This window comes from Ciconia boyciana, chromosome 8 (assembly GCF_034638445.1).
Source record: "Ciconia boyciana chromosome 8, ASM3463844v1, whole genome shotgun sequence".
In the NCBI taxonomy this organism is placed as follows: domain Eukaryota; kingdom Metazoa; phylum Chordata; class Aves; order Ciconiiformes; family Ciconiidae; genus Ciconia; species Ciconia boyciana.
Window position 1 is genome coordinate 8,859,768 of NC_132941.1, and position 25,474 is coordinate 8,885,241.

At 48.5% G+C, this 25,474-nt stretch overlaps 1 protein-coding gene across 5 annotated transcripts in view; it reads right to left on the bottom strand.

Moving 5' to 3' along the window:
- NTRK3 (neurotrophic receptor tyrosine kinase 3) overlaps positions 1 to 25,474 on the bottom strand; it is a 220,836-nt gene that overhangs the window by 91,673 nt on the left and 103,689 nt on the right. For all 5 annotated transcript variants that reach the window (XM_072870115.1, XM_072870113.1, XM_072870114.1 and 2 more), the window contains one exon: positions 6,609 to 6,797. In XM_072870115.1, the coding sequence (XP_072726216.1) occupies positions 6,609 to 6,797 (189 nt within the window). The remainder of the gene's footprint in view (positions 1 to 6,608; positions 6,798 to 25,474) is intronic.

Below are 25,474 nucleotides of genomic sequence, written 5' to 3' on the forward strand. Positions count from 1 at the left end.
GGGCAGTCCGGTCCCACCCATTTGATGCAGGCGCGAGGCTGCCAGGCAGCACAAGCAGCAGGCTGTGCTAGAACCACTCCAAATCCAGAAGGAAACCAGCTCAGGGCCTCCCCTCACCTGGCTTAAGTGCTTGACAGTTCACACATCACGGGCTCCCTTTCCAAAATCACCCCAGGTGAGCCAACCCTGCTCGGCGCCCCTACAGACACTGGGATTAGACAGGCCAGAGGAGCTGCTTTCAGGCCAGAGGAGCAGGCAGTTTTGTATGAGAAAACACTTCCCTGTCCACTCCTTGATGTCTGTATCCAGGAGTATTTCCATCACCAGGACCTCTAGAGGCAGGTCAATGTTAGCAGCCCAAAGCCATATTCTTCTTAATGTAAGGGTTTCTCTTCCTAATGGATCCCCATCACCAGGAACATCCCTGCCCAATGTGCCATCACCCACCGCAGCTGTGCTGCCAGCGTCACTTCCCCGCACTGGCGCTGGAGCCTGCTCGGCCCCCTTTGATCGCGGGTGTTGCTACAAATATCTTCAGTAAACATGCGCTAAAGTAACAGAGATAGGATCTGAAACCCAAGCAGCTGCAGGAGGTGATCAGCTTGTGTGCAAACTAAATTGGGTGCACATCACATCTGGAGCAAGGCAGGGCTGCACTGCTGGCTACAGAGGCTCCTTCTAAAGCAGTCAGGGGCCAGGCAGAGCCACATTTCCCACCCTCCCATGCTGCTTTTCTTTCTCTCGATACAACCACCCAGACAACACCTGCAGAGCTGGCCGACGGGCAAGGTATTCGGAACGGATTTTGCCAGCCATTCCAAAACAGCCTGAAAAGCTCTCATTTCTGTAGCACCATCATGGCAGGAAGGTCTGAAGAGTGACTCACTGAGCATGAGGTTGCAACTCAAAGTACAGGTGCAATAGGTGGGATGGACACTCCACCTCTGCAAACACAGAGGACTTCTGTGGTTCTTCTGACTGGGTTGGACTTCTGAGTTCTGAAAAATGTGGATATTTCTTCCACTTGCTCTTTCAGAGCTGGATGAAACAACGCAGAGCATAAAATAGCCACAGGTAAGGAAAACCAGCTGAGAGGGCTGGGAAGATCTGAGCAGGTTGAATCGAGTCCCACTGGGCATGGGATCTCTCCTGTTAGTCAGATGTTGCAGCCTGGAGAAGGGGATGAGAAGGTGATGCTGGGCACAGAAGAAGTTCATTCCTGCTCCATGGGGTGACAGAAGCAGTAATTTTTGTTGCTCACACTTTTCTTCAGGTACCTGCAACGTCTGCTCTGGAAGCAGCCAGCCAGAGCCTGCAGGGTTTCTTCATCATCCCAATCTTTTGCAGGACGTTCACATCAGCACTTGTAGCTCAGAGCATTTTCTATGAGAGGCAACCGCAAACCAGAAGGAAGGAAAATTTGGAGGCAGAAGGTCATTGCAGCAACCTCCAATGCCTTCCACTTGCTGGCAGCTGAGCGTTGAGGTCAGGGCTCTTCCACAGACCCAAGCCAGAAACCCAGGCTTTGCTAGGACAAATGAGGAGACACAGAACAGAGTAGCAAAACACACATAAATGAGAATACAGCTACTCATAGGTCCTTATTAAATCCTCTAAAAGTATCTCATGCAGGATGACTGAGGACAAGATCGTAAGACAGTGAGGAGCCCCAGTGCAGAAGAGTCTTGACCCACAATTGCCTACTTCAGAGAAGTGAATAGGCATTGGGTCCTGCTGGAGAAGAGCCTGGGCTGAAGAGCAGCTTTCATGTTAGAGGACAAAAGAGGAAAAGAGAAGTTTGGAGAAACTGGAGACATGGCAGAGACCTGTGGGAGGAACTGAGACCTATAGAGCCTGGCCCCAGGCTGGGCAGCAGAGTGCTGCTGTCGCTTCACACTGGGCTCCACGTTTATATTGCATGAAAATAATATTTGACAAATAGTCTTATCCCTGGGGTGCCGGGGGGGAGGGGAAAGGAAAAGTTTCTCTTTTCCACTACCAACAGGTTCAGTTTTCTTTTTTAGCCAAATGAAACTGCAAGCATTTATGGCTTTATTTTTATGTTGTTGTTGGTTTTGGCAAAAGTGGGAACATGAACTGACCAAAAATAGAAATGCTGCATACTTTTTAGCTTCCCATGCCCAGTATGAATAAAACACACTAGGCAAACAAAAAGAATTTACAGTGGTAAGGGTAAATATCCTTCCCATTTTTGTTTTCAAGACCTATTAGAAACAGAGGTAAGGAAAGCTATTTGTTTTAAAAATATGAATTTTTAAATGACCACAATGTTCCTTTTAAACTGCACTGAAATACAAGATAAAGACGGGGTACTGAGTGAAATAGTGCTGATAGCGCTTTTATTGTGTGATTTGCCTTGTTTTTTTCTGAAGTACTTCTTTTTAGCCGATTACCATGTATTTACAGTTAGTGTAATTATATCTAATTACTTAATTAGCATGAATAAGTGTAATTACTAACTTCGAATATGTAATTATGTCAGGGCAGCCTGTAATAAATGAGGTTGAAAAAAACCCTCATTAGGACTCTACGGAAGGACGGCTGTTCCACCCGTGTGGAGAATGCAACCCAGTCCCCAGACTGCGCCAGTCCTGGAACAGGAAAACACAGCCAGCTCTGGTCGCGTCTGGCAATAACCTCCACCAAACTCAAGCCACTTGCCCCAAAAGTCTAGCTTCACAGCACTGGTGGGAACCAAGCATCCACTGATGGGAGACAGACAGGGATCTGCAGAGGATCTGCCCCCCAGATTCATTTTCTCCATTGAGGTTTGGATTTTTTTCTCTGAGTTGTGTCATTCTTGAGAGGACCTTTTTGGTCAGACAAGAAATACGAGGAAACAGAGCAACTGCAAAACTGTGCTGTGGCATTTGAGTAAAGGTTGAGAGATAAGATCCAGGAACTAATCTCCATCTGATGCATTGTGCTGATAATAAATTACTACTATTAAAGTAAAACAATCTTCCAGTGTTTCTTCTGAAACATTACCAGTCTTTCACCACAAAAATCTCCAGCTACTCACAATTACCCATTTTGCAAATTCAAATCCTGAACATCAGGAGATGGAGCTGAGGTTAAAAGTTGCTGTTACTGCCAAGAAGCATATGTATGAAAATGATGTCCTACCAACAGCCTCATGAACTTATTTCAAGCTGATGCTCCTTTTTTTTTACCACTGATCAGGAGCTATCTGTTGTAATGAGCTGACTTTTCCTGTCTAGGACTGATAGCCATTTTCTGGACACAAATGAGCGTAGACTGGATCATGTTTAGCATGACCGAAACCCCTGACCATAGGTTGAAGCTATGTGGTCCTACACCCTATCTCCTCATCACATATTCTGTCCACAGTGCTTGCTCCACAACAAGTCCTGCTCTTCTCCTCTCACCTGTTTATTTCCAAATACAGAGAGGCGCAAACTCATCACAACCTGTCATTTCTCCTGCTGACATCTGACAAGCAGTTATACCACTTGGTTTCTCCTCCATGTCCAAAAGATCAGGAGAAAAAGACTATTTCAGCTTATTCTTCTGAAATCAATTTGTGGTTGGACTGTCTCCATTGCCAGGCTCTTTGCTTAACCCTCCAGGTAGGGCTGAGGATGGCTGAAACAAGGATTGGTTGCAAACCCTAGTGCTGCCCAGCACGCCTTGGAGCTACGGTGTAAAGATGGGGGGAGCATCTTCTCAAAGACTCAATGCTTCATCACAGGAAAACAGGGTGGTGCAGTTTCTTCCATGGCTCTTTGAGAAGCCCTCAGCCAGGAAGAGAAAGAGGACCTTGAGCCAAGCTTGTCCCTCCTGCTCCTCTAAATCAGGCAGTAGCAGAAAGGGGGTAAGAGACAACTGCAAAAATCCCAGAAAGTCAGTGGTGACAGCTGGCTCCGTGCCCTTCATCTCATCGATGCGAGGACAACACATCCCCAGTGAGGAACACGTCTCTATCTCCTTGAGGACACGTTAACAAGAAGACCCCACAGGACAGCATTGCACAGCAGGAGCAAGGGGCTGCAGCTCTGCGGGCAGGGAGCTGCTCTCCATATTTCAGCTGCAATTCCATTATGCAGAGCTAAGTGGCTGGGAATAAACATCTGTCATCCCTGCGTGATAAGCGATGTTTGCTAGTATAGAAGGTGACAGAGATCTATATCACATCAATGTACTATTAATACTGCATTAAGCATATAGAGTTTGCTCTCCTCATTGCAGCACAGTAATGGGTATCGGCATGTCCTCATCCCAGACAACATCCAAGAGCACAAGGATGCTTCCAGGAGGAAGGAAGGAGAAAAGCTTCACGATGGAGAGAGAAATCACTTGCTGAAGATGTTGCTCTAGCAACACCTCTGTGCAAAGGAGACACACTGGGTGCCACAGAGCACCTTTGATCACAGCTGGATGGGGGCTCTGCAGGAGATGGGTGGCAGGAGGGAGGTGACAGCTTGCATCAGTACAGGCTTGGCTGGGTATCAAGGCACTCCCCAGCCCAGAGGAGTTATCCTTTCTCCAAGTGACAGCAAATGAACAAGTGTTTGTGTCCAAGCTCTAGACAGGGGGAAAGAAAAACCCTCCAGCATGAAAACCACAGGGAGAACAGGAGCAACAAATATTCTCCAGCTCACGTTTAAGTTGAGCAGAGCACATCAGATCAAACAAAACCCTTACAACAAAAGCTCCCCAAAGCATGGTTAATTTAAAAGGTGAATTATGAAACTTTCCAGCCTCCAGCAAAGCCACCAGTAAAGTCAGAAGTTTTGCCCCAGTAAAGTCCTGGGGACTAAAATACAATACACACACCAAATCCAACCCTGCCTGAGGTCTTGAAGCCTCGGTTTTGCCTTGTGAATGACAAGCAAATCTAAAAAATATAAGGGCTTTCAGCCTGCCAGCATCCAGCTGTGGTTTGCCTCTTGTTAGCACCCAAAGGGAGTGCCTGTGCATGGGGTTTGGTTTCAGCCCCGCTGCCTCACAGCCCTGGGAAACCTGGAGCTTGGAGGTGGTGATTTGCCATGGATTTCCAAGTGTGCACAGTTGTCACTAGTGCTGCATTTCACCCCCATGGCACCTTCCACACATGAACCGGCTCCAGATGCCACCCCCAAGCATCTCTGTGAGCTCTTCAGATCCTAATCAAATAGCCCCATGAAACTCTGAGGCCAAATCCTGCTGCGAGTGACTTCCCCTGCAACACGCCCAGCTCTGACAAGCCCCACGGCAAACATTCAGAGCAGAACTTAATCCCTTGAGGTGTAAGCTCTGCTACTGCACAGCTGCAACAGCACCCGCATCTTGCAATGGTCGGCGCATAGATTGAAGAGATTCAAGAGAGCATAGGAGGGGAAGAAAAAAACATAAAGCGGGGGAGCCCCCCTTCCAAGCCATCAGAGTTTGTAAATCATTTTGAGATGAGGTGCTATAGGAAATGTAAAATATATAATTAACGGCACAGAAAAACCATGCTACATTCAGCTTCTCCACTCCTGCCTAATCACCACCCTCCTCCTCCCCCTCTCTACAAACAGACCAAATTTAGCACAATAAAATGAAAATCAAAGGGAAAGACGGGTGCATTCATTGGGTACACCCCATCGCTCTGGCAAGCAAAGCATGGTGATAACGGCTCGGGCACCGGCTTGCAGCACCCAGGAGGGGCTGCCCCAGGGATACCTCCATGGGAGCAGCGGCTGCAGCTCCCAGTCCCGACGGGAGGAGCAGTGGCTAGGGAGCAGTCCGCTCCTGCCGAGCACTTAATGCTGAATGAGTTTCTTCAGGTTGGGAGATCGGCCTCCTCCCTGTTTCCAGGGGCTGAGTTATGTCTCCTGCGCTCATGAGTCAGCAGCAGCCAAGGGGAGAGCAGAGGCGACTTCAGTGCGGCACTCCCTGCATCCTTTTACCCAGAGCTTTTCTTTTACGCTCAGAATTTAGGAGCGCAAAACAGAGAGGACCACTTGATCTCCACCTGCTAGTCTACGGAGCCCAGTTCACAACCCAGATTTGTAAGGGGAATCTGCAAAAGCTTTACAGAAGCCCATGAAAACAAGACAACCAGCATCTAAGCCTCCTGTTCTTTATCTCCATGCATCTGCCCCATCTATGGCCACATGTCCTGAGCTTCTCCCTGGCCCAGTGGGGAGCCAAGGAGGCAGCCCCATGGCTGGGAAACTGCTGGAGGAGGAAGGGGAGGCAGGTCCTTTCCCCAGCCAGGCAGGGGTCAATTCCATCCCCGCGCTCCCAGGCAGCTCTTGCTCATGCCTGGGACCTCACACTTGGAGCCGACACGGCAGAGCCCAGCTTCGAATGGCACTTTCAGGCAAGGGGGGAAGGTGACTGGTGGGTGGCGGAGGGAAGGTGAAGGGAGGTGAAGGTGAGAGTGGAAAGTCTTCTCTGGAAGCACCTACATGTATGTTGTGATTTCTGAGACCTGAGATTCACTTTGGTTTCTGGACCATACCAAGACCCACTCTCCTCAAAAACCTCCTTCTCTTCTTCCTCATCCTCTTAACCTCTTCTTCCTCGCCCTCCTTCCCCCATCCCCCCAACCGATCCCCTGGTCCTCGCAGGGGGCTCCGGCCGGATCGGGCACTCACACGTGTCTGGCTTGTGGCAGTTGTGACCTTGTCGGAAGTACTGGGGGTTCTCGATGACGGGAATGCGGGTCATGCCGATCACCACCGTGTCCGGGCCAGCATCCAGGGACGAGGGTGTCGTGATGCCATGGTTGATGTGATGGAGGGGACTGGCTGAATCCTCCTCTCCGCTGATCACTGCCACGGGACCTGCAAACACGACGCACATCTGTCAGGCACAACAGGGGAAAGGGGACCTGCAAGACCTGCTGACCGCACAGGTATGGATCACTGCGGGTCAGCAGTGGATCACCACCAGCCCCTGGACAGGATGCTTGTCCTAGTGCTCCTGGCAGTTGTCCCATCCCCTTGGCTAGTTTCTCCAGGCAGCTCACAGGTCAGGGAAGACACCTCAAGTTTTCTTTCCTGGTTTTGGGGTACCAGGCTAACCATCCTGCAGGGGTTAAAGTAGCTAGCTACAGGTGACACCACATCAGAGGTGAGTCCTGCACAAAGTCCTCTCCTAGAGCTGTCACAAGATAGATCAGTTGCTGTGGTGCCTGTATAGCCTGGCATCACGAGCTTGGCAGAATACATAACCAAGCTTAGACCGGAGAAGATCTATTTCACCCCCAAAGAAGATCTATTTCACCCCAAACCCATATTCACACCATTTCTCTTGCCCATTGTGTTGCCCATCTTGTTTCCCCTCCTCCAGTTTCACCCGGGCATACACACAGAGCCCTTCAGTCAGGCTGATACCTACAGGGACCCACGATGTACTAGAGCAGATCCTGCTCAGCTCATGCTGCCTCCTACCACTACCACCACAACAAATGGCAACATCTCTCCTTACCCTCCTCACCCCAAAAAGCTCACAGCACCATTAGACAGGCAAGGAAATGAGGCAAAGTAGTCAGACCCCAGGAGCAATGGAAGTCTCCTATCCCTCCACAGCCCCTCTGGTGTTCATTAATTGCTCTCACTGGAGCAAGAGCACAGAGGCAGTTTCCCATGGGAGGACCCCTCTGCCATGCTGGCACCCCTTGGAGGCCACAGGCACCCAAGGATGGCAGAGAGGAGAGCCCCCAGCAAGATATGGAGAAGGCAGCACCACAACCTTTAGGCTGAGCTGCAACAAACCCAGAAGATTCCCTCCTCCTTGTCTCCTCTAATTCATCTGCCACCACCTCAAGTACTTCTTAACTCCCATCTCAAGTACTTCTTAACTCCCAATTTCCCATCTGCTGTTTGCTCATGGGACCTGTTATCAATCCCTGCCAGGCTGAGAGGGACCTGGCAGAGAGCTCGAGGTGGTTCCTCTGCACTGACCACCATGCAAATTCTTGAAGTTGCTGCTCCATGAGCAAGGAGCCCTCAGCACAGTCCACATGCCTTCCCCAAGTCCCCCATCACCCACTTATGCATCCTTGTCTACCTCCACAGAGAAGGTCCCCAAAACACCAACATGCCCAAATGCACCCACATCGATCTCCCTCCTGCAGACGGCCAGCCAGCAACCATGCTCCAGGCCCTTCAGCCTCCTGCCCCAGCCATGACTTCTTACACTGAAGTGCCTGCACCCAAGAGCATCACTGCTCTAATCTTGCCCTAACCAATGGCAGGCTTGTTCCCATTTGCAAAAAGAAGTGATGAAAGAAAGAGCATCCATACCTGAGAGCCAAAGCCTGCTTCCCCCACAGAGCTATTTCGCAATGTTCAGCTGTACCCCAATTCTTGGCTTATGCTTTATTTTATTTTTAGACCTTCTAACTTCAGCCTTTGCTATCAGCTGCCAAGGCTGGAAACCTCAGAGAATGTCAGGCCTTAATATATTATTCCCCACTTCCATTTATTCTCACCCGTCCTCGGGTCCAACCTGCAAACCAACATCACAAACACCTCCATCATGAGGTGAAACCCTCTAATCCATGCTGCAGATGTTCATGCTGCGTAAACACAGGATCCTGAGGAGGATCCTGTGTGGGGACACACTGCAACCTTCCATGAGGACCTCCCTTATATATTCACATGGGAAGAAAACCCACACTCAACCAGAGATGCTCCTTTTCTCCTGTCTGGATGCTACCAGGGGCTACCAGAAGCTCAAGCAAAAACGAGCAGACATGCTGCACTGAGCCTTCAAACCTATTCAGAGAGGCCAGTCTTTTACCTACATCACATAGAAAATGCCTCTCTCCCATCAGTAATCTACTTCTAATTGCACAATTACTTTATTATGTGCACTAGCAACAAAGAGGGGAGTCTTCAAGCCATTTTAATCTCAAGAGCTTCTGGGAGGACAGGGCTAACACCAGCTCCATGCAGTCATTCTGCCTGCATTAATCTAGTCTAAAGGCTGCTCATTTTTGGACCTTCAAGTATTGTTTGTTCTTCCAAGTGGGATATAATAAAGTTATTGTGTAATTAGCAGAGTCCTGGCAGCCATGACAGGTGTTTTAGTCACAAGAAAAAAAAGTCTCTCCCTTTATTGTGAATTCCTTCTGGCAGGTTCTGGCTTTTTTTTACGTTACTCCCTGGGCCCGCGTGACTTCCAGCTTTTGAGACACAAAGGCAAAATTCAGCTCTTGCCACAAGATGCCTCTGTTGGGACTACACACGCTGTATTTCTCCAAGCACAAAAAACAAACAGGCAGTTTTGGTTTGAATTACTTTTGTTCTTTTGCGATGTCAATTCTTTGCACGCAAACCAGGAGGATTGGGTTTTGCATGATGCGCACATTCCTTCAGCCGTACCCTGCACCGCTGGCTGGCCTGTCTGCAGTGGGGAGGGGGAGACCTCTGCATTTCAAGGTGCAGTTCACAAAACAAGTCATACAAATATCAGCTGGTATAGACCAGTGTAGATAATCTGAGGACAGACCATAAAGATCTCCCTTGCAGTGGAGGCGTGGGAGAGGCTATTGAGGGCTTATTGCTTTCCCTAAGCGTCCAAGGTGTTGCTTCAAAGGAAGGTACCTAATCAGGCAATGGGATGTGAAAGGCCTCTCTAGTGAATGATACGAAGGAAGTCTTCATTGTCCTCTGCTTTGAGAGCGGAAATCACACCTTTGTGACAAGGAGCAAAGAGGACATCTCCTACAGCGTTAGTACTGGAAGGAGATGGTTGGTTTCATAACCAACCATGGGACATACGTCAGGCTGGCACAGACCCTGCTGGGGACATAGTTCTCGGGGGGCTCACAAGGCCCTGCCAGCACTTAACCCTTGATGTCCTTGCTTGCACAGCACCTCCTCATTTTTAAGGAACACAGATCAGAGCAGTGTCCCTCTGGCACAAGCAGGTTAGAAGGACATGGCTACATCTAAAAGAATAGGGCATGATCAAGGAGATTGGGTACTTGTGAAACTAAGCACAGCCAGCATCTATTACCCAATGCTCTCTGATGGCTATTTCCTTGGCAATAAACAGATCCAGAGTCTGACCTTCTTTACATTCCACAGGTTTTTTTCTGCAGCTCACTTCTTAGGAGGACTTTCTACATGTGTTATCCCTAGTTTCATGGCCCAAACCTGTCCAAGATCTATGGGGTAAGAGCTAACCATGTCTCAGCTGATCCACAGCTGCATTCCCATTCCCCAGCAAACACTAGGTCCTGTGAATGGATTCAGACTCTTAGTCATCCCGCTCAAGTCAATGCTGCCAAGCTTAGACATTTACAAGATCTACCAACCCTCAAAACCGTCAGAGACGAACTCTGATGCTCCATGACCATCTCAACCCATTCCCATTTCTGCAAAAGTAGGAAACCCCAAGAACTGCCAAGGCAGTTGCAGTCCTGACACCACAGGGATAGTAAACCACAAAGTACGTTCTACCCTTGCAATAATCCAGGGACAGTTTACTGCCTCTGACTGTATTTCCAGGTCTTGAAAAAAACCAAAATAAATCACATTCTCAAGAGTCCTAAGGATGGACACAATGCACTAGCTTTCAGAAACGTTTCTGATGACTGAGCTGGCATGGACTATAACATATCATTCAGCCGATTCCTCCCAATATCCTCCACAGGATGTAATTGGATTAAAGACATAATTTACAGTTGAGGCCTTCTCCAAGTTTCTCCTATTAACTTTTGGCGGGGGGGGGGGAGGTGTAGAAATCTGGACAACATTAACTCGTACAAGAGTCATGGCTCTTTATCACTTTCATTCTTTCATTCCCATCTCTTCTGACTGGTCACAGCTGAGATCAAGTTCCCTCTAAGCACACAGCCACTCTGTTGCCCCTCTGAGACTCAGACGAGTGCTGGACTCACTGCACAAGCCTGAGACAAACTTTAAAAACATCACTGATATCAAGCAGTCACTGATCACTTTTATAGGTTTGACTATTGCTCTGACATTCAAAATATATACTGCCATTAGTAGCTCCTGGAAATAAAGCAGCTACCTAGACTTCAACTTTTTTAATCTGTCTTGGCAATAGCATATATTTTTTGCTGTTAAGTAGGTAAAGAGGTTGAGTTTCTGATGTATAATGGTGATGAATGGCTTTATTTGGAATAATTCTCACCAGCTTCAGCAGTGCATTTTCCAAGTAAGGTTAAAGGAAAAAATGGAGTAAAAAGAAAAAGAGACTACAGATTTCAAGATTTAGGTTTACCTTCCACTTGACAGAGAAATGGGCAGAGTGAGATAGAAAATAAGCCAGCTTTGTACTGTAAAAATGCAGAATAATAATCAAGGGTAGCCTGGGGTAACTGCTGATATACCATCCTATGATCCTAAAACACAATATAAAATATTTTGGAGCTCCTCTGAAACTTAAAATCTAAACAGTGATGCAGTAGCTGTTTCTGTAAATAACTCAGCCTGTGCTATGGACAAACATACTGTGTATAATAACTATAAAAAGAGTCTATTTGTTAATACTTTAAGAAGCCTTTGTATGTTCTGAGCATCGAACATGTTACATCTATACTCTGAAAGGCTTTCCATGGCTCTCCTTCCATCCAAGCATGGGTCTCACCAGCCAGCAGTATCCACACTGCCTGCAAGGACAGAGTTTAGCTGTTCTCCATGCTAAGCCCATGCAGTTTTCCTGCCAGGGAAGCAACGTCAGCAGCAGTGATGGAGCCACAGAGCTGCAGGGAAAGGCTGGGTAGATATTAAGGATGCCCCAGGGCTACCCCTGGGTGAAGAGGCGGTCAGTCCCTGCTCCAGCCCAGCAGTACAGCCACTGCCAACCTGCCCCTTTGCAACACCAGCGGGATAGTCAACCACAACGACCAGAAAATTAGGATCAAAATGAACCTGATGTTAACCAAAGAGCAGTGAGGCAGCTTGAAAACATTGCTTTTGGAAACACCACAAGGAGCAATGCTGTTCTCCCTTCCCTCCCTCATCTCCTCTACAGCCAGCTCCTCTTTCCCAAGAAAGACACCTCATTCCAACACCACCGTTCCCAGCCTCATCTCCACCCGCTTTTCTCCCCCAGACTCCTGGTCAGGCTATGCTCCTTCCATCCCAGCAATGTTCCAGCTCTTCTTGCTTTGCATCCATGCTGATATTATCATCTCTGCAAATACTGAGCAAATACTCTTCCAGATTGCCCCAAAATCTCTGCTTTTCAGAAAATCTGTTGTTCTCTATTCAGCACTCTTCCCGGTGGCTAAACTGCAGTTTGGCTTGGTGTTTTCCTTCATCTCCTTGCTTATCTGGAAGCTCTATGAAATAGGATATACCTTTTAGTCCATGTCTGTGAATCACCTGGTTCATTCACAGTGTTATATGGACAACTTGTTACTTAAGAAAAATAAGCCAAATAATAATAAATAGCTTAGGAAGCCCCTGTTTGCATGATCATATCATAATGGTAAATTATTTATCAAGGCTAAGAGCTATACTTTCTGATAAAACATAGGCTCAGGAATATAGGGTACTTTATAAATAACCACAGATTAGAGAAGATAAGATAATGGTCACTTCATACACATCCGTAACATAATGAATGCTCCAAGGCAGACAGGTGAAGAAACAACAAAACTCCAGCTTGCTATCACAGCAACCTCTCCAAAACAACAAAAATGATCGAAGGTGTAGAAAACATGACCTCCAAGGGAAAACTGAGAGAATTATGCTTTGAGAGGAGAAGACTGAAGGGACACGTGATAACAGCCTTCAAATATGTAAAAGGTTGCAGCAAAGAGAAATATAATAGCTGTTCTCCACGTCCACTGGGGATAAAACAAGAAATAATAGGTTTAAATTGCACTGAGGGAGATTAGGGTTTGAATGTTTTCCCTAATGCCTAGCAGTACGGATGGTTGAGCACTGGAACAGATAACCCAGGGATGCTGCAGGGGCTCAGCCACTGCCAGGCTGGGAAGGGAAAGGTTAAAGAAAATTCTTTCAAGGACGGTTTAGCTACAGGGCCTGATGCTGCTCAGAGCCCTCCCTGGCTGCAGCACGTTTCACCTGCAACTAAACAGCTCTCAGCAAGGAGTGCTCTTCCCTTTTTGATGCTTCCAAAGAAACTCCAAACAGGGACCTCGCCAGTGCTGCAGATCAGGTTTGGGCAGCATCCAAGGCACCATGGGTGCAGCACTGGACCAGGATGGGGCCATGGTCTCTCCAACGTGGTTTCAGAAAGGACAACTCCATCCACATCCCAGGCCACATGCTCAGGAGAGAAACTGAGTTTGCTGAAGTAGAGAGCAATGAGGCAAGTGCTCAGGGCTGCAGGGCAATCCCTCTCTCACCACCCATGCCTCCAGGAGCTGCCGCTCAGAACATAATTTTTTGATCAAAAATGATCACTGCAAGAGCTAAGTGTGCCGTCCACATTTGCCTGTGTAATATAAAGGAGCCATATAATTAACCTACTTAATTAGGAACTGTATATGACCCATAACTAGAAAAAAAAATACTCTCTTAGTAAAGTGGGTCACCATGCATTGTATAGCAAGCGCTGAAGCAGACCTCATTAAACTCCAATATATATTATATATAAAATCCACCCTTCCTCTGTCATCAAACCTCTGTTGGCACTTCCATATTTCCCTGATCTTAATCTTAAATACTGTTCTTCAAAGGGCCATATCACTGACTGGCAAGTAGATAATTCCAAGACAGGATCTCTCAGCCTAGCTTTACAACTCAGAGCTGTGTATATGCACATACACATTTATTTTTAATGCAGATAGAAAACTAACCCCAAACTTCAGTTCATCAGGAAAACAAACAAAAAAAATGTTTTAAAAAAATTCCAACCTTTTGCTGGAGCTGAAATCAAGCTATCCCCCAGGGCTGATCTCTGCACCAGCAAGGAAGGGAACTGAAACTCATAAAACAATAAGCACAAGCACAACAAATACAATTAAAAATCTAGCCATGCTCAGAGCGAGATTGCATTTACTGTCTCATAAAGAGCGTCTTGTCCTGTCAGGCAAACAAAAGGAAATCAATTTCTTAATTTTTATTGGCAGATGTGGGCACGGGGCCAAGTCAGCACTTGGTGCCTGTGTGGAACCTGCTCAGAGCCAGACTGCTGTGGGCTCCAGCCCATCCCCTGCCCTCCGCAGTGGGAAACAGCCACTTCTCCTCATCCCCAGGGTCGCCAATCCCAACTGCAAGATGGTCCATCATGTGGCACCTCTTCCCCTGAGCTGCAGCAGATCCCTCAACTTGTGCAAAACACTGGGCTTTAAGTGGAGACCCCCCTAATTCCCGCTCCTTGTGCGCTTGCTTTGTCACCACCACCTCAACCAGGTCCAAGAGGCTTTTCCCACACCTGTACAGCTTGGTTCTGTCTCCCTGCCCCAAATTCACCCTGGGATATCCTCGCATCTTTGCACAACCCCTGCAACATGCCACGGGAGCTGGAGGGCATCGCTGGAGGGTCTAGCCCATACAGCACAGCTCTGGCTTGAACCGCGCCATGACCATCTGGGGAGACTGCAAAGGTGCCAACCCCACCTCTGCCGTGGCCCACAGGGCGCAGACTCTCCCATCAGCTTTTTGGGGAAACAGTACATATAAAAGGTCATATTCTTGAGCTTTGCAGACAGCTGAAGACTCCAAGAAGATAAATTTGATCTCTCAAAGGGATCTACTCCAAATCCTTGGCTTCCAGCCCCTCCAGCAGCAAAGGCAGGAGGAAACGGACAAGCAGCAATCCATTTTCCCTGCTCCTGAATGAGATGATGGGTTCGAGGCCCTGACCATCTTGAGAAGCTGAAAATCCCACTGCATTTCAGGGTGAAAGGGAATGAGGGGCAGGCCCAGGTGCCCAGCACCCACCACTGCTTGCGTTGGACACGTGGCTCTTCCCCCACCCTGCCGCCATCTTCCACCCTCTTATAAATTGCAGATGCATTATTGTATAAAAAAGGGCTGTCAGATCCATTGCCAGTGAGTGATCCCTACACAGGCAATCCTTAAAGCACTTCTGGATCTTTCCTAATAAAACAGTCTGCCAAAATGCTGCTGTTTACAAAAGCCCCTATCCTTCTTTACGTATCGACATTTCCTTCTCTCTCTGATTTTTTCAGGTGTTTGCAGGGGGAGAAGATGGCTCTTGCTGCAAAGGAGGACACAGCAGCCCTGCACATTCCTCCCCCTGCCCATGCCAGCCTCCAGCCGCCCGGGGAAGTCCCAGCATGGAGCATCACTCCAGCCCTATCAGGGGGTCGAGGATCCCCAAACCTCTCCCAATCATCCCACGTCCTTTCCCTTCCCACCTTTCTCAGGTTTATTTATTGAGCTTAGAGACAAATCCTATAAGCACTCACACTCAGGAATGGAAACATTAGGATCAAATTGTATAAAATATAAAGTCAATGCATACGATGGCACAAATGCATAAACCCAGCAGAATAAGCAACAGAAAACGCTTACAGTAAAGACGACGAGACAATCTGATAATTAAAAAGGGAGGGATCTGACAAGCCAGGGCCCTGTGTGATAGCAAAACCAGCCAGCACCCACAGGAAGGCAAAGCAGGAATTTTTACATCTAGGCTTAAAGCTCCCAGCCCGGTGGTACCAAACCTCTTCAGCTCAGAAAGCATATAACCAGGAAAGGGATTGCAAACAGGCCACAGGGGTAGCCAGGACAATATTTTAGATCCTACAATGCAAGGAACTGCTGACTTTTTAGGTATCGACAAGCCAACACCTTTTCCCACATAACAGGGGATGGATACTGGGAAGCTACTTCATTTGCCAACAGGAAAAGGTTTTCACCCCTGAGGTCAGGTGAAACAACTAGCTAGTAGTACAGACGACAGGAGAGGAAGAAAAGTGTGTTTTATTCGATTGTCGCTGCAGGGAGGAAGACAGTATTTCATCTGGCAATGCCAGTGCTGGCATTCAGACCATCCCCAGTCACCTTCCACCATTCCCCCCACCTGGCTTCCCCCATTTGCTGGTAACAAGCCAGTTTTTCCCACGGCTAGGTGTGCATGCTCCCCACGGGATGTGAGGAGCCAGCCAGGGTCCAACACATCCATCCTTGCAGAGAAACCTCCCGAGATAGTATCTTGGCATGGCAGAGCCAACGCCAGCAGCTCCCAGAGAAACACGCACCTGGATGCATCAGAAGGAGTGATCAGGGGCACCCAGGGATGCGGCAACTGCGCACAGCCAAACTCCCTGCATGGCCCCGCTGCAGCCCTCCTGCCCCAGCCCCAAGGTCAAGGCTCAGAAAGGGCTGGTGGGGCATTTAGGTGGCTGTTGGGTACCAGATGTGCAATGAGACATCAAAATGATGTCCCTGTTGCCTTATCTCCCACTCACAAGGCCGTAATTTCCATCCGTGTTTATGGGATCAGCTCCATTTGAAGCCAAAATTTCATTTTCTTCTCCCAGGTCTCCATCATCCCACTGCACCCAGCCCCCAGCTCCAGAGCTGGGCACCACCCTGCCTGCCCCAAATCCTCCGCTTATTGCCATTTACCTTTTTTCCCCTTTCTTCCTCTTGACTAGAGATTTGCCTCTTGTTTTTTTCCAAAGTCACCAAGCTGTCACCTCGGGGGCACCTTGAACTCCAAAGCGGCACAGGCTTTACGAGGCGAGAGCCAGGCAGTGGCTGGGTAAAGGCCTCAGCAGCGCCTATTAATCTCTTGACTCACTCATCCCTATCACAGACACACCGTAAAAATGATATAAGCATTTCATTCAAACAGTGCTGCAGAGGGAGTGGGGAAGAGCATGGGGCCGATTGATTTCAGTATGTCTGCTCTTTACCTCCAGGTATAAATACAACAGCAAAATCAATCGGAATAACATCATATCAGCTTTCTAATCTCTTCTGTTCGCAAGATGCGCTTTATATACTGCGGCATTTCCTACAGCTTGTCTACAGGAGGCCCCAGCACCCCCACACCCTCCACCCCACCCATGTGCAGCTGATTCCTTGATCCTGGCCCCTTCGGTGAAAAGCTTCAGGATCTGCAGATCCAAACCACGGCTCTTCCCCTGCTCCGTGCGGGAGGTGCCGAGAGGTCTCCCAAAGCAACGCGCCTCATCCGCGTAAGAGCAGCACTAACGCGCACTTGCTGAGCCATGGGTCATGTTTGCATTTGATAAAAGGGAGATGCTCGTTCACTCACACTCCTTCTTGAGTGGATGACAGCTTGCTCAGGGTTGATGGGCATCCAGGAGTGCTCAGATGTGCTTCCAAGCACACCGAGGGGGACAGTCCCACCGACACAGGGACACAGGCAAGGCAGCAGCAGTATATGCTTTCCTCAGACCCCCAGGACCCTGTGGCTGTATTCACCTAGGGGCTGGCACATGGCCCTGATGGTATTTTGCCTCCTCATGAGCATCCAGCACCCAGGGGCCAAGCGACCCCAAGCAAACACCCACGCCTGGAGCAGGGCTGCCTGCTCAGCGCTGAGCAGATGCATTTCCTTTCTGCATTTCCAATTTATCATCAGCCCAAGGCTTTTATCCTCCCTCCTGGCCCCCAGCCACCGCAGGGTGAGACTGTGACAAACTGATAAACATTTTCCCCAAGCCCTTGCTCGGGTGAACGTGCGAACGCAGTGTGAGGCTGGAGAAAGGGCTGCTTGGCGAGGTGTCAAGGGGCCATCTTCTGCAAACTCCAGCTCAGCACCGAGGCGATGCTCTCCCCCACCTCAAACCAGACCTTGGCTGAACAGCTGCAAGACGGAGAGGAAAGCAGTGGCGCTTTGAGCTATGGTTCAGTCTTATCCTGCAATTCAGCCAGCAAAGAACATGCATGCAGCGTGCATTAAGGCTGTGGCAACTGCAACACCTTCAACACTGTGGCCAGCGTTGGGTGAAAGCTTTGGGATGTGGTATCTAATCTGCTCAGTGTGGAGCTCTCTTAGTACAAGGGGGCCACCAGTGATGTCTCGGTGAGGGGCTCCACCCACGGCTCCACGACCAGCGTGTCCAGCCCGCTGCTGGATTGCTGACCTGAGACAACAGCACGATGCTGCAGGAACCTATGTCCGTGCCAGGAAATACCTAAAACAGCGAGAAACACTGAAGGTCTCAGAGGCAACAGCTGGGACCACTGCTGCCCTCCTGCCCAAGGGTTTTCCTGACCTTTGCTGAGACTAGTGCCCAACGCTCCTTAATAAACACCATCCATGGAGAGAAAGCCCTGCCAGCAGCAGCTCTGCAGCACAAACCAGGGCAGCAGCACACACTCCCCACCAGCCAGGACCATTGTACACTGAGGGCAAGCGCAAGCGTTGGGCATGTTTCTCATTAGCTCCGTTCCCGGGTCCATCAGCCGCCTCTGTCCCCCTCCCACCACTCCCCTTCCCACGCCTTGGCCGCTGCAACATCAGTCTTGGGTCATCTTGATCTACTTGGAAAGCTTAGCCGCTATGAAAGCAAACAGCTCGTCCTCTGGCTCCAATCTCTTACTGAAATTAGTGCCAATGGAAGTGTCACTATCAATTTCATAATGTTATTGGATGGACGTAAAACTGGGCCAAGTCCCATATTCCTGACGGGCCATCAAAGGGGTGGGGATTATGGGTAAGGAGACAGGCAGCCCTGGCAGGAAAGGCAAAGGCTCCAGATCAATTAGCCTGACGAGGCTATCTTCCAGCCACATCACTTTGTGCTGACACCACATCACTTTGTGCCGCCTCTGCGCCGAGAAGGTTTACTTTCTTCAGCGGTAACTGGAGCCTCTCTGAGCCCAGGGAGCTGTGCGTCCCCTCTCCAAATATCCAATTTATGAGACTCCCAAGACACCAAGGGATTTTGCTGTCATTACAGGACATTAATTTTCAGGCCTCCTTACTTTGGTTTAATATTCTGTCAAGATAAAAAAAAATCACACATTAAAAAAAATAAATAAATGCCCCGCTTTGCATTGCTCATAGGTTTCAAATAGAAGGAGCACTCAAAATGTAGAGTACCTGGCACAACACATGGTTTGCCTTTGCTCTGTGTTTTTCTTCTTGGGTTTTTTTCAAGATCGTGCTTGGACCATGAAACTAAACTGGTCAGTACCACCATCTGGTTCTCATGGAGTAATTAATAGTGCTTGTAATTTTTCAAACAAAAATAGTTTTTGGTTGTTGCTTTTTTGGTCAACTTTTGACCTTTTTGTTTTTAAATGGAATTTTTATGAAAACATCAAGCAGCCATCAAGGCTGGGTTCACTTCCAGCAGACACCCCGAGTGCCCAGTCCTTGCCAGCAAGTGAGCGACTGCATTTGCTCAGGGTGTGAATTTGTAGACCCAAACTTAAAATCAGACCTGTGATGTTTACTTTCAGGCCAAAAGATAAATCCTTACATGGTCAAAAAATAGTAGAAAATCCTTGCAACCATAGTTTGGCTTAATTCATGCATGAGGGCAATGAAAATTTAAAACTTCTGCCTCTCAGAAAGTCAATTTTTTTTTCCCCCTCCACAGCCCTCCTTGAGATGATCTCCAGCAGTGATATCAGTCTCTCAGATTTATTCTATCCCAAGATAAATAGTATGTTGCTTACAGAATCAAAACGTATTTAACTTGTATAATGGTTTAAATCCTGAATCTGCTCCTGCAATATTATGAGACTCTTCTGGAATATGAAGTCCATGTCAGAAATATCCACAAACAAATAAATCCTTTTTTCTTCATGCTGAGCAATTGGGAGAGGAAGCGGGGCCGGTGTTTGGGCAGCCCTGGTGCTCCCCAGCCCACAATGCTCACATCAATAATGGCACTGGAGATGTCAAGCTTTGCTGCAAGTCCAGGGATCAACATTTGCTAAAGGGAAAATCATTAAAGAAATGAGGTTTTGCAGGTTTTCAAGAGCCTGTTGTAGACTTACAGGTAGCAGGGAAGCCCTTGACATTCTCAAGGCAGAACCAATTGGAAAGGGACTGATGCTTTTTGGGTCAACTAATACCAACTTCAGCATCAATACACCGGTATCATGCCTTACTCCAAAATGTAAAGTCCTTGGTCATAAAGGTGGTGGTTTTGCTTAAAAGTCACAGAAGTGGCCCCTAGAGAAAGGCTCCAAAATTACAGCTTTTTGGGAGCTGACAGCTCATTTGCAATGAGTATCACTGTTTTGGGGTTTCCATCTGCCTTGCTGGGACCCTCATCAAGTTTGAGAGGGGTCCTGTGAACAAGGAGATAAAACAAGCAGGGGTTAAAAGGTTGGGAGATGCAGAGGGGGACAGAAAACAACTCCCCACTCGGAGAACTTGCTGCATTGCTGATCCACCAGCCCAAACAACCCCTTTAATAAATTAGAGAGCTATTCATTGAAATGGCTTCCTCTGTCCCCATGCTGCCAGTTAATCTGTAATTCAGATAGATCAGTCAGAAGGCAAGAGTCCAGCATATAAAATGATTAATTCCTCCAAGGCCTGAGGAAATTTCCCTTTTTAAACAGCACAGCATGCTCCACAATGGTGAGCTACAGGCATGGACACAGCTCCCATTGGAGGTCAGTGAGAAACACTGCTTGCATTTAAATACAGGTGCTAGCAAATACATTGCCTGTCACGGCATCTCTGCGTTGGCAGTTCCAGGGTGGGGGCTCTGCCATAGCCCTTGCAAGGAGCTTGCCTCGCACCTCCCAGCACCTTCCCGTTCTGCAAGTCCTCCAGTGCCCAGCTAGAAATGCTCAGACACTTGCCACCCTGTCAGCCTGACACCAAAGCTTTTCAAGACAGGAGTTTTTATGCAGCAAGAGTCAATTGTCAATTAAAGCAGGCTGGTCTTCAGAAATGCAGCATCTACTGATTCCAGTCAAGAGAAAAGCAGCTGGTGCCCAACGCAAGCATGGAGGTTGGGGCAGAGCACATCTCATCTCCCAGCTCCCTCGCGGGAATCACCCCCAGTTCCACCTCTGTCCTTTACAACATCAGGAGCTAACCAGGGCACTGGCCTCTGGCTGGAAGACACCAGTGAAGAAGCCATACAAACAGAGCAGCTTCAGAAAAGAAATGAAGGGTGGGAGTTAACCAGATGGACACGCTGCAGGGAGTGGCCAGGGAATGGGGAGAAGTCATATGAAGCTCCACGTGAGACCAGAGGCACCTGAACATGGTGCCAGCCCTAGAAGCTGTGGAATCAAAACAAACATCTTCCTATAGCCAGGAGAGAGACATGAAGAAGGGGAAAACCCTATTTAAAAGGACTCTTCAAAGGATGCAGGAGTTTGGGCATCAAAACAGTTGCCCCTGGCATGGCTGGCACAAGCAATGGCCTGACAATACGAAAGGACGTTAAGGCAGGATCTTCAGACTCTCTTTTTGATTATTCTGGTTCTTGCAAACTCAGTCACCAGCTTTTAAAGCATGAGAGCGTAAGAGCCATCACCAGCCAAATCCCTGTCTCCCTACACATATTCTACATCCTACCCGCAAGCTACTTCATCAACATCCTGAAGGCAGGTGGGAGGGAAGCTGCCTCACGTTAACCTGCGAGCCACAAGGGCAGAGAAAGACGGGGCGTTTGGCATTTACCTCTGTGACTAAGCGCTGTCTCCCTGCCCTACACCCCATGCCCCTAAACACACTCCTTCCTTGATAGCTTTGTAGCTCACGACAAGAGACACGACAACACATCCACTCTGGGAAGCCAGACCTGAAGACGCGCGGAGGCCATGCGACTTCTCCATCTGCACCATCGAGGGAGCAGGAAGGAGCAAGTGGGAGAAACAGCATCCTCACCCACAGCATGGTGACAAGGGGAAAAAAAAGAAAAAAAAAAAAGAAAAAGGGAGCTTACACAAGGCTAATGGCTTTCTAGTTGGGAGTAGCACGTCTGCTGAGCATCAGGACAAGTGCCCCTTGCACAAAGCCCACTTCAGGCTGCCAGAGCATCCTGCAGCAGACCCTGCCAAACCCACTCCCAAATTCACCTGCCTGGAGGCACCCATCAGGCTGGTAGCACCCTACAGACCATGGCTCGAGCATGCAGGCAGGACAAGCATGTGACTGGAAAGCAGCACGAGGCAGAGAGCGCTGCAGTGGCGGAGGCACCGGGACCACAACCAAGCTGCTTTCTAGAAGCAGCTATCGAGTCTCTGCAGAAGTAGTGGAATGGAGCCACCTTTCATCCTGCCTCTCAAGGAAATCGTCACTGCTGTTACGCAGACACCATTATGTCTCCAGAGCCTTTTAACTGCGGCTCTTTAGGGCTGAGTGGTAGAAATCTATTCACAGGGATGACATCACTTGGCTGGGTAGGGACACTGCCACGGACTCAGTGGCTGGGAAGGGATCACAAAATAAGACTGGCGATGGGGGAAGTCCTAGGCAATGCCAAGGCAGCATCTCCTGGGGCACCATCCCTACTCCCATGACAGTATACCACAAAGGCCAGGCCAATTTCTCATCTTATTCTTCTAGAACTTCCTTCTAAAGAAAAACAAAATAATAATGTATGTGGGCTGTATGTTTTCCTTTTGTTTTGTGCTCCCCCTCTAGAGGGGACCACCACTCAGATAAGGATGGTTGCATGTGCATGTCAGCCACAGCAGGGCAATGCAGAGCAACATAAGGCCGTCTCATCCCCAACACGCCCACTCTCCAGGTAGCCCTAAGCAATGCCAGGATCCGAGCACCAGGCAAATGAGAGCACAGGAACACAGCTTGGCCATCAGTCTCTCGGACACTTTGCCAAATCCATGTCCGGAGCAGAGGGATGCAGGAAGCTCTTACTGTGGGACCCTTGAACTGCATCGCAGAGACCTCTCTGAGCTTGGCAGAGCCAGCCGGGGGCTGCTTTATCATATCTGCCATCTGCTTGTTTGCTTTGCAATCCTCTGCTCCTCCTGGCTACACTCAAAGACTCCTACCTGTTCAAAATCTTTGCTGGGTCTCAGTAAACAAGCCACAGGCAGGGACAAGAATGGGGAGGGGATAGGAAGGGGAGGGGGGACAAGAGGAGAGAGAATCAAAATTTAATTAAAGACACTTTTGCTTCAGGGCCCCTGAAAATTACAAGCTCATAAATCTCTTAGTAAATGCCCTGAGCGGTTGCTATGCCAGGCCGCCTACCAGTCCCACCAGGAGGGCCATAAAGCGCAAGCACGCAGCTCGCTGGCTCCCTCCCTCCACCTCCACCCTGCAACATCAGGCAACCTTGAGCAGCCTGTCAAGCCTGTGACAAGTGTTTCTGCAACCAGGAGCTATCAATCTGCAGCCCCATTAGCGGCACGGTGCAGGGAGCTGCTTGTTTCATTTGCAGCTGTGGCACAACAAGAGGTGGGAGAAGGGTGGGATGCAGGGGGGAGGTAAGTCATGGCAAGATGGGACCAGAAGACCCTCAAGACATATTGCTGGAAGCACTGAGTTCTTCCATAGCATATTTTCTTATGAGAATGGCCAAAGAATAAGCATAAACCAAGACATGGATCCAGAGGAACTTCTGCTGGCCAGTGCCTATCTGAGGGCACTATAGAGAAAACCCATCTTCTGATAATTCCCCAATAAATCAGCCCAGTATTTTCTTCCATGGCTGAGATGAATCTTCACCAGGGGATGCATGCGTGCTGTCCAGCCCAAATGTACTTCTCACAAGGACGACACACAAAGATAGCAAGCATCTTCCACCTAACAGTGGCAAGAACAAGCTGTTTCACCGTGTTCAGCGTTCGGCATGCAGCAAGGAACAGACTGAATGTCCAGCACGTGGGGGCGTTGCACAACCCTGCTATATTTAACAGAGCTCTCAGTACAGTCTCTGGTAGTGCTACGAAACAACACGTCTTTGCCAGTAGCCTGTCATAGGAAGGCTTGGAAAGGGGGAATCTGGGGTATTTTTCACCCTTTACTCACAACCGGTCACAACTTTGAAGGTGGGAGTAGAGTCTGTTCTCAGTAGCATGGTCAAGCCTTGGACCTTCTCTGCTAACAAGCAGGTGGTTGGTAAAGTGGTAACAAAACCTTGCTGGCTTTCCTTTAAAGTGGGCATCAGTGGGTGAGAATGGAAAGTTTCTTGCACAAGATGATACTGGTACATAATAAAATAATTTGCTGAGCCATATGCTTGGCTAAATTGCAACCAGAAAAATAATAAAGAGGTAAAGAGAAGCTTTCAGAATCACTCAGCCCACCATGGGCTACACTTTGAACCATATCAGCTATTGACCCATCTAGTAACACTTATTTTTCAAGAGATTGAGTCAAGTGGGATAGACCAGTGTCAGTTATACCAGGAAGCCAGGACAGATAAAGTAAAAAGGTATCTGTCAGAAAGGAGAAGGCAACTGCTCTGAAGAAGCATCACCCGCACAAACTTTTACCATTTCTAGAACCAAGCTGAATGCCTGAGTCTTTCTAGGAAACCACAAAAATCTCACATTCCTCCATGTAAGCAACCACTGCACTTCTGATTCAGGTCATGAGTAGAGGCATAAGAGCTGAAAACTGAGGGAGAAGTATTTGTAACAGGAAAGCTTTGGGAGCCAGACAGTTCTCCAGACCTTCCCAGACAAATTCTCCAAAGCATGGTTTGAAACACCCAGGACAAATACAGACTATTTGAATCCGATTCTGAACAGCCTACAAAGGAAGGATGTCAACAGTCCACTCTGAGACTTTGTTTTGCATTTCTAGACCATCTGCTAAAGGATGAAACCCCACTAGACAGAGAAGGCAGCACAACAGATGCCATCACTTCCCGCGGGTACCTGAGCACTGGAGGGGTGCCGGCAGCCGCCAAGGCTGGTTTCCCAACAGCTCAGCTCCCCTTGTCCTCCTGGATCAGGAACCCACAGGAGGAGAACTGGAGGCAGGTCCGAGTCAGGCTGTTTTCATAAATGGATTTTCCTGGCTTTATTAAGGTCTCTCTTCCAAAGCTGCTCTCCACATTGGAGGTGCAATGCTTGGAAAGCTACAGAGTATGGAGACTAGAAATCAAGCCTTCCCAAAAAAAAGCAGCAGCTCACTATGCAAATGACTGCTCTGGCAGGAGCATGGAGACTAGAAATCAAGCATTCCCAAAAAAAAGCAGCAGCTCACCATGCAAATGACTGCTCTGGCAGGAACATCAGTGAAAGGGACAAACAGTTTGGAGCAGGATCAGGGCAATACAACTAGTGTGCATCTCTCCTATTCTACAAGAGCATCCTGATATCACCCATGTCTATGGACTGGTTGTGCACCCATCTGTCTACATAATTATTTACAGTATCTAGGTATTTATCCACAGCACTTATTTATCTAACCACTGTCTCCTTATTCTATTTATCTTTCTATAAAGCTAAAATATTTGCCTCTATTTTAAGACAATAACACTTCTTTTTTTCCCCCAAATTCCCGAAGTAGTGCAGTTCCCAGTGGACATGGCTCCTTCCTCCCATGTCCTCACTCCAATTTAGGGAGGATTGAGTGGAGGTGGTGGGGTGGGATGGTGATAGGATGTGTGCCCACAGGGCAGCAGCGGCTGGGGGAAGGTGGACAGGCAGGAGGACGC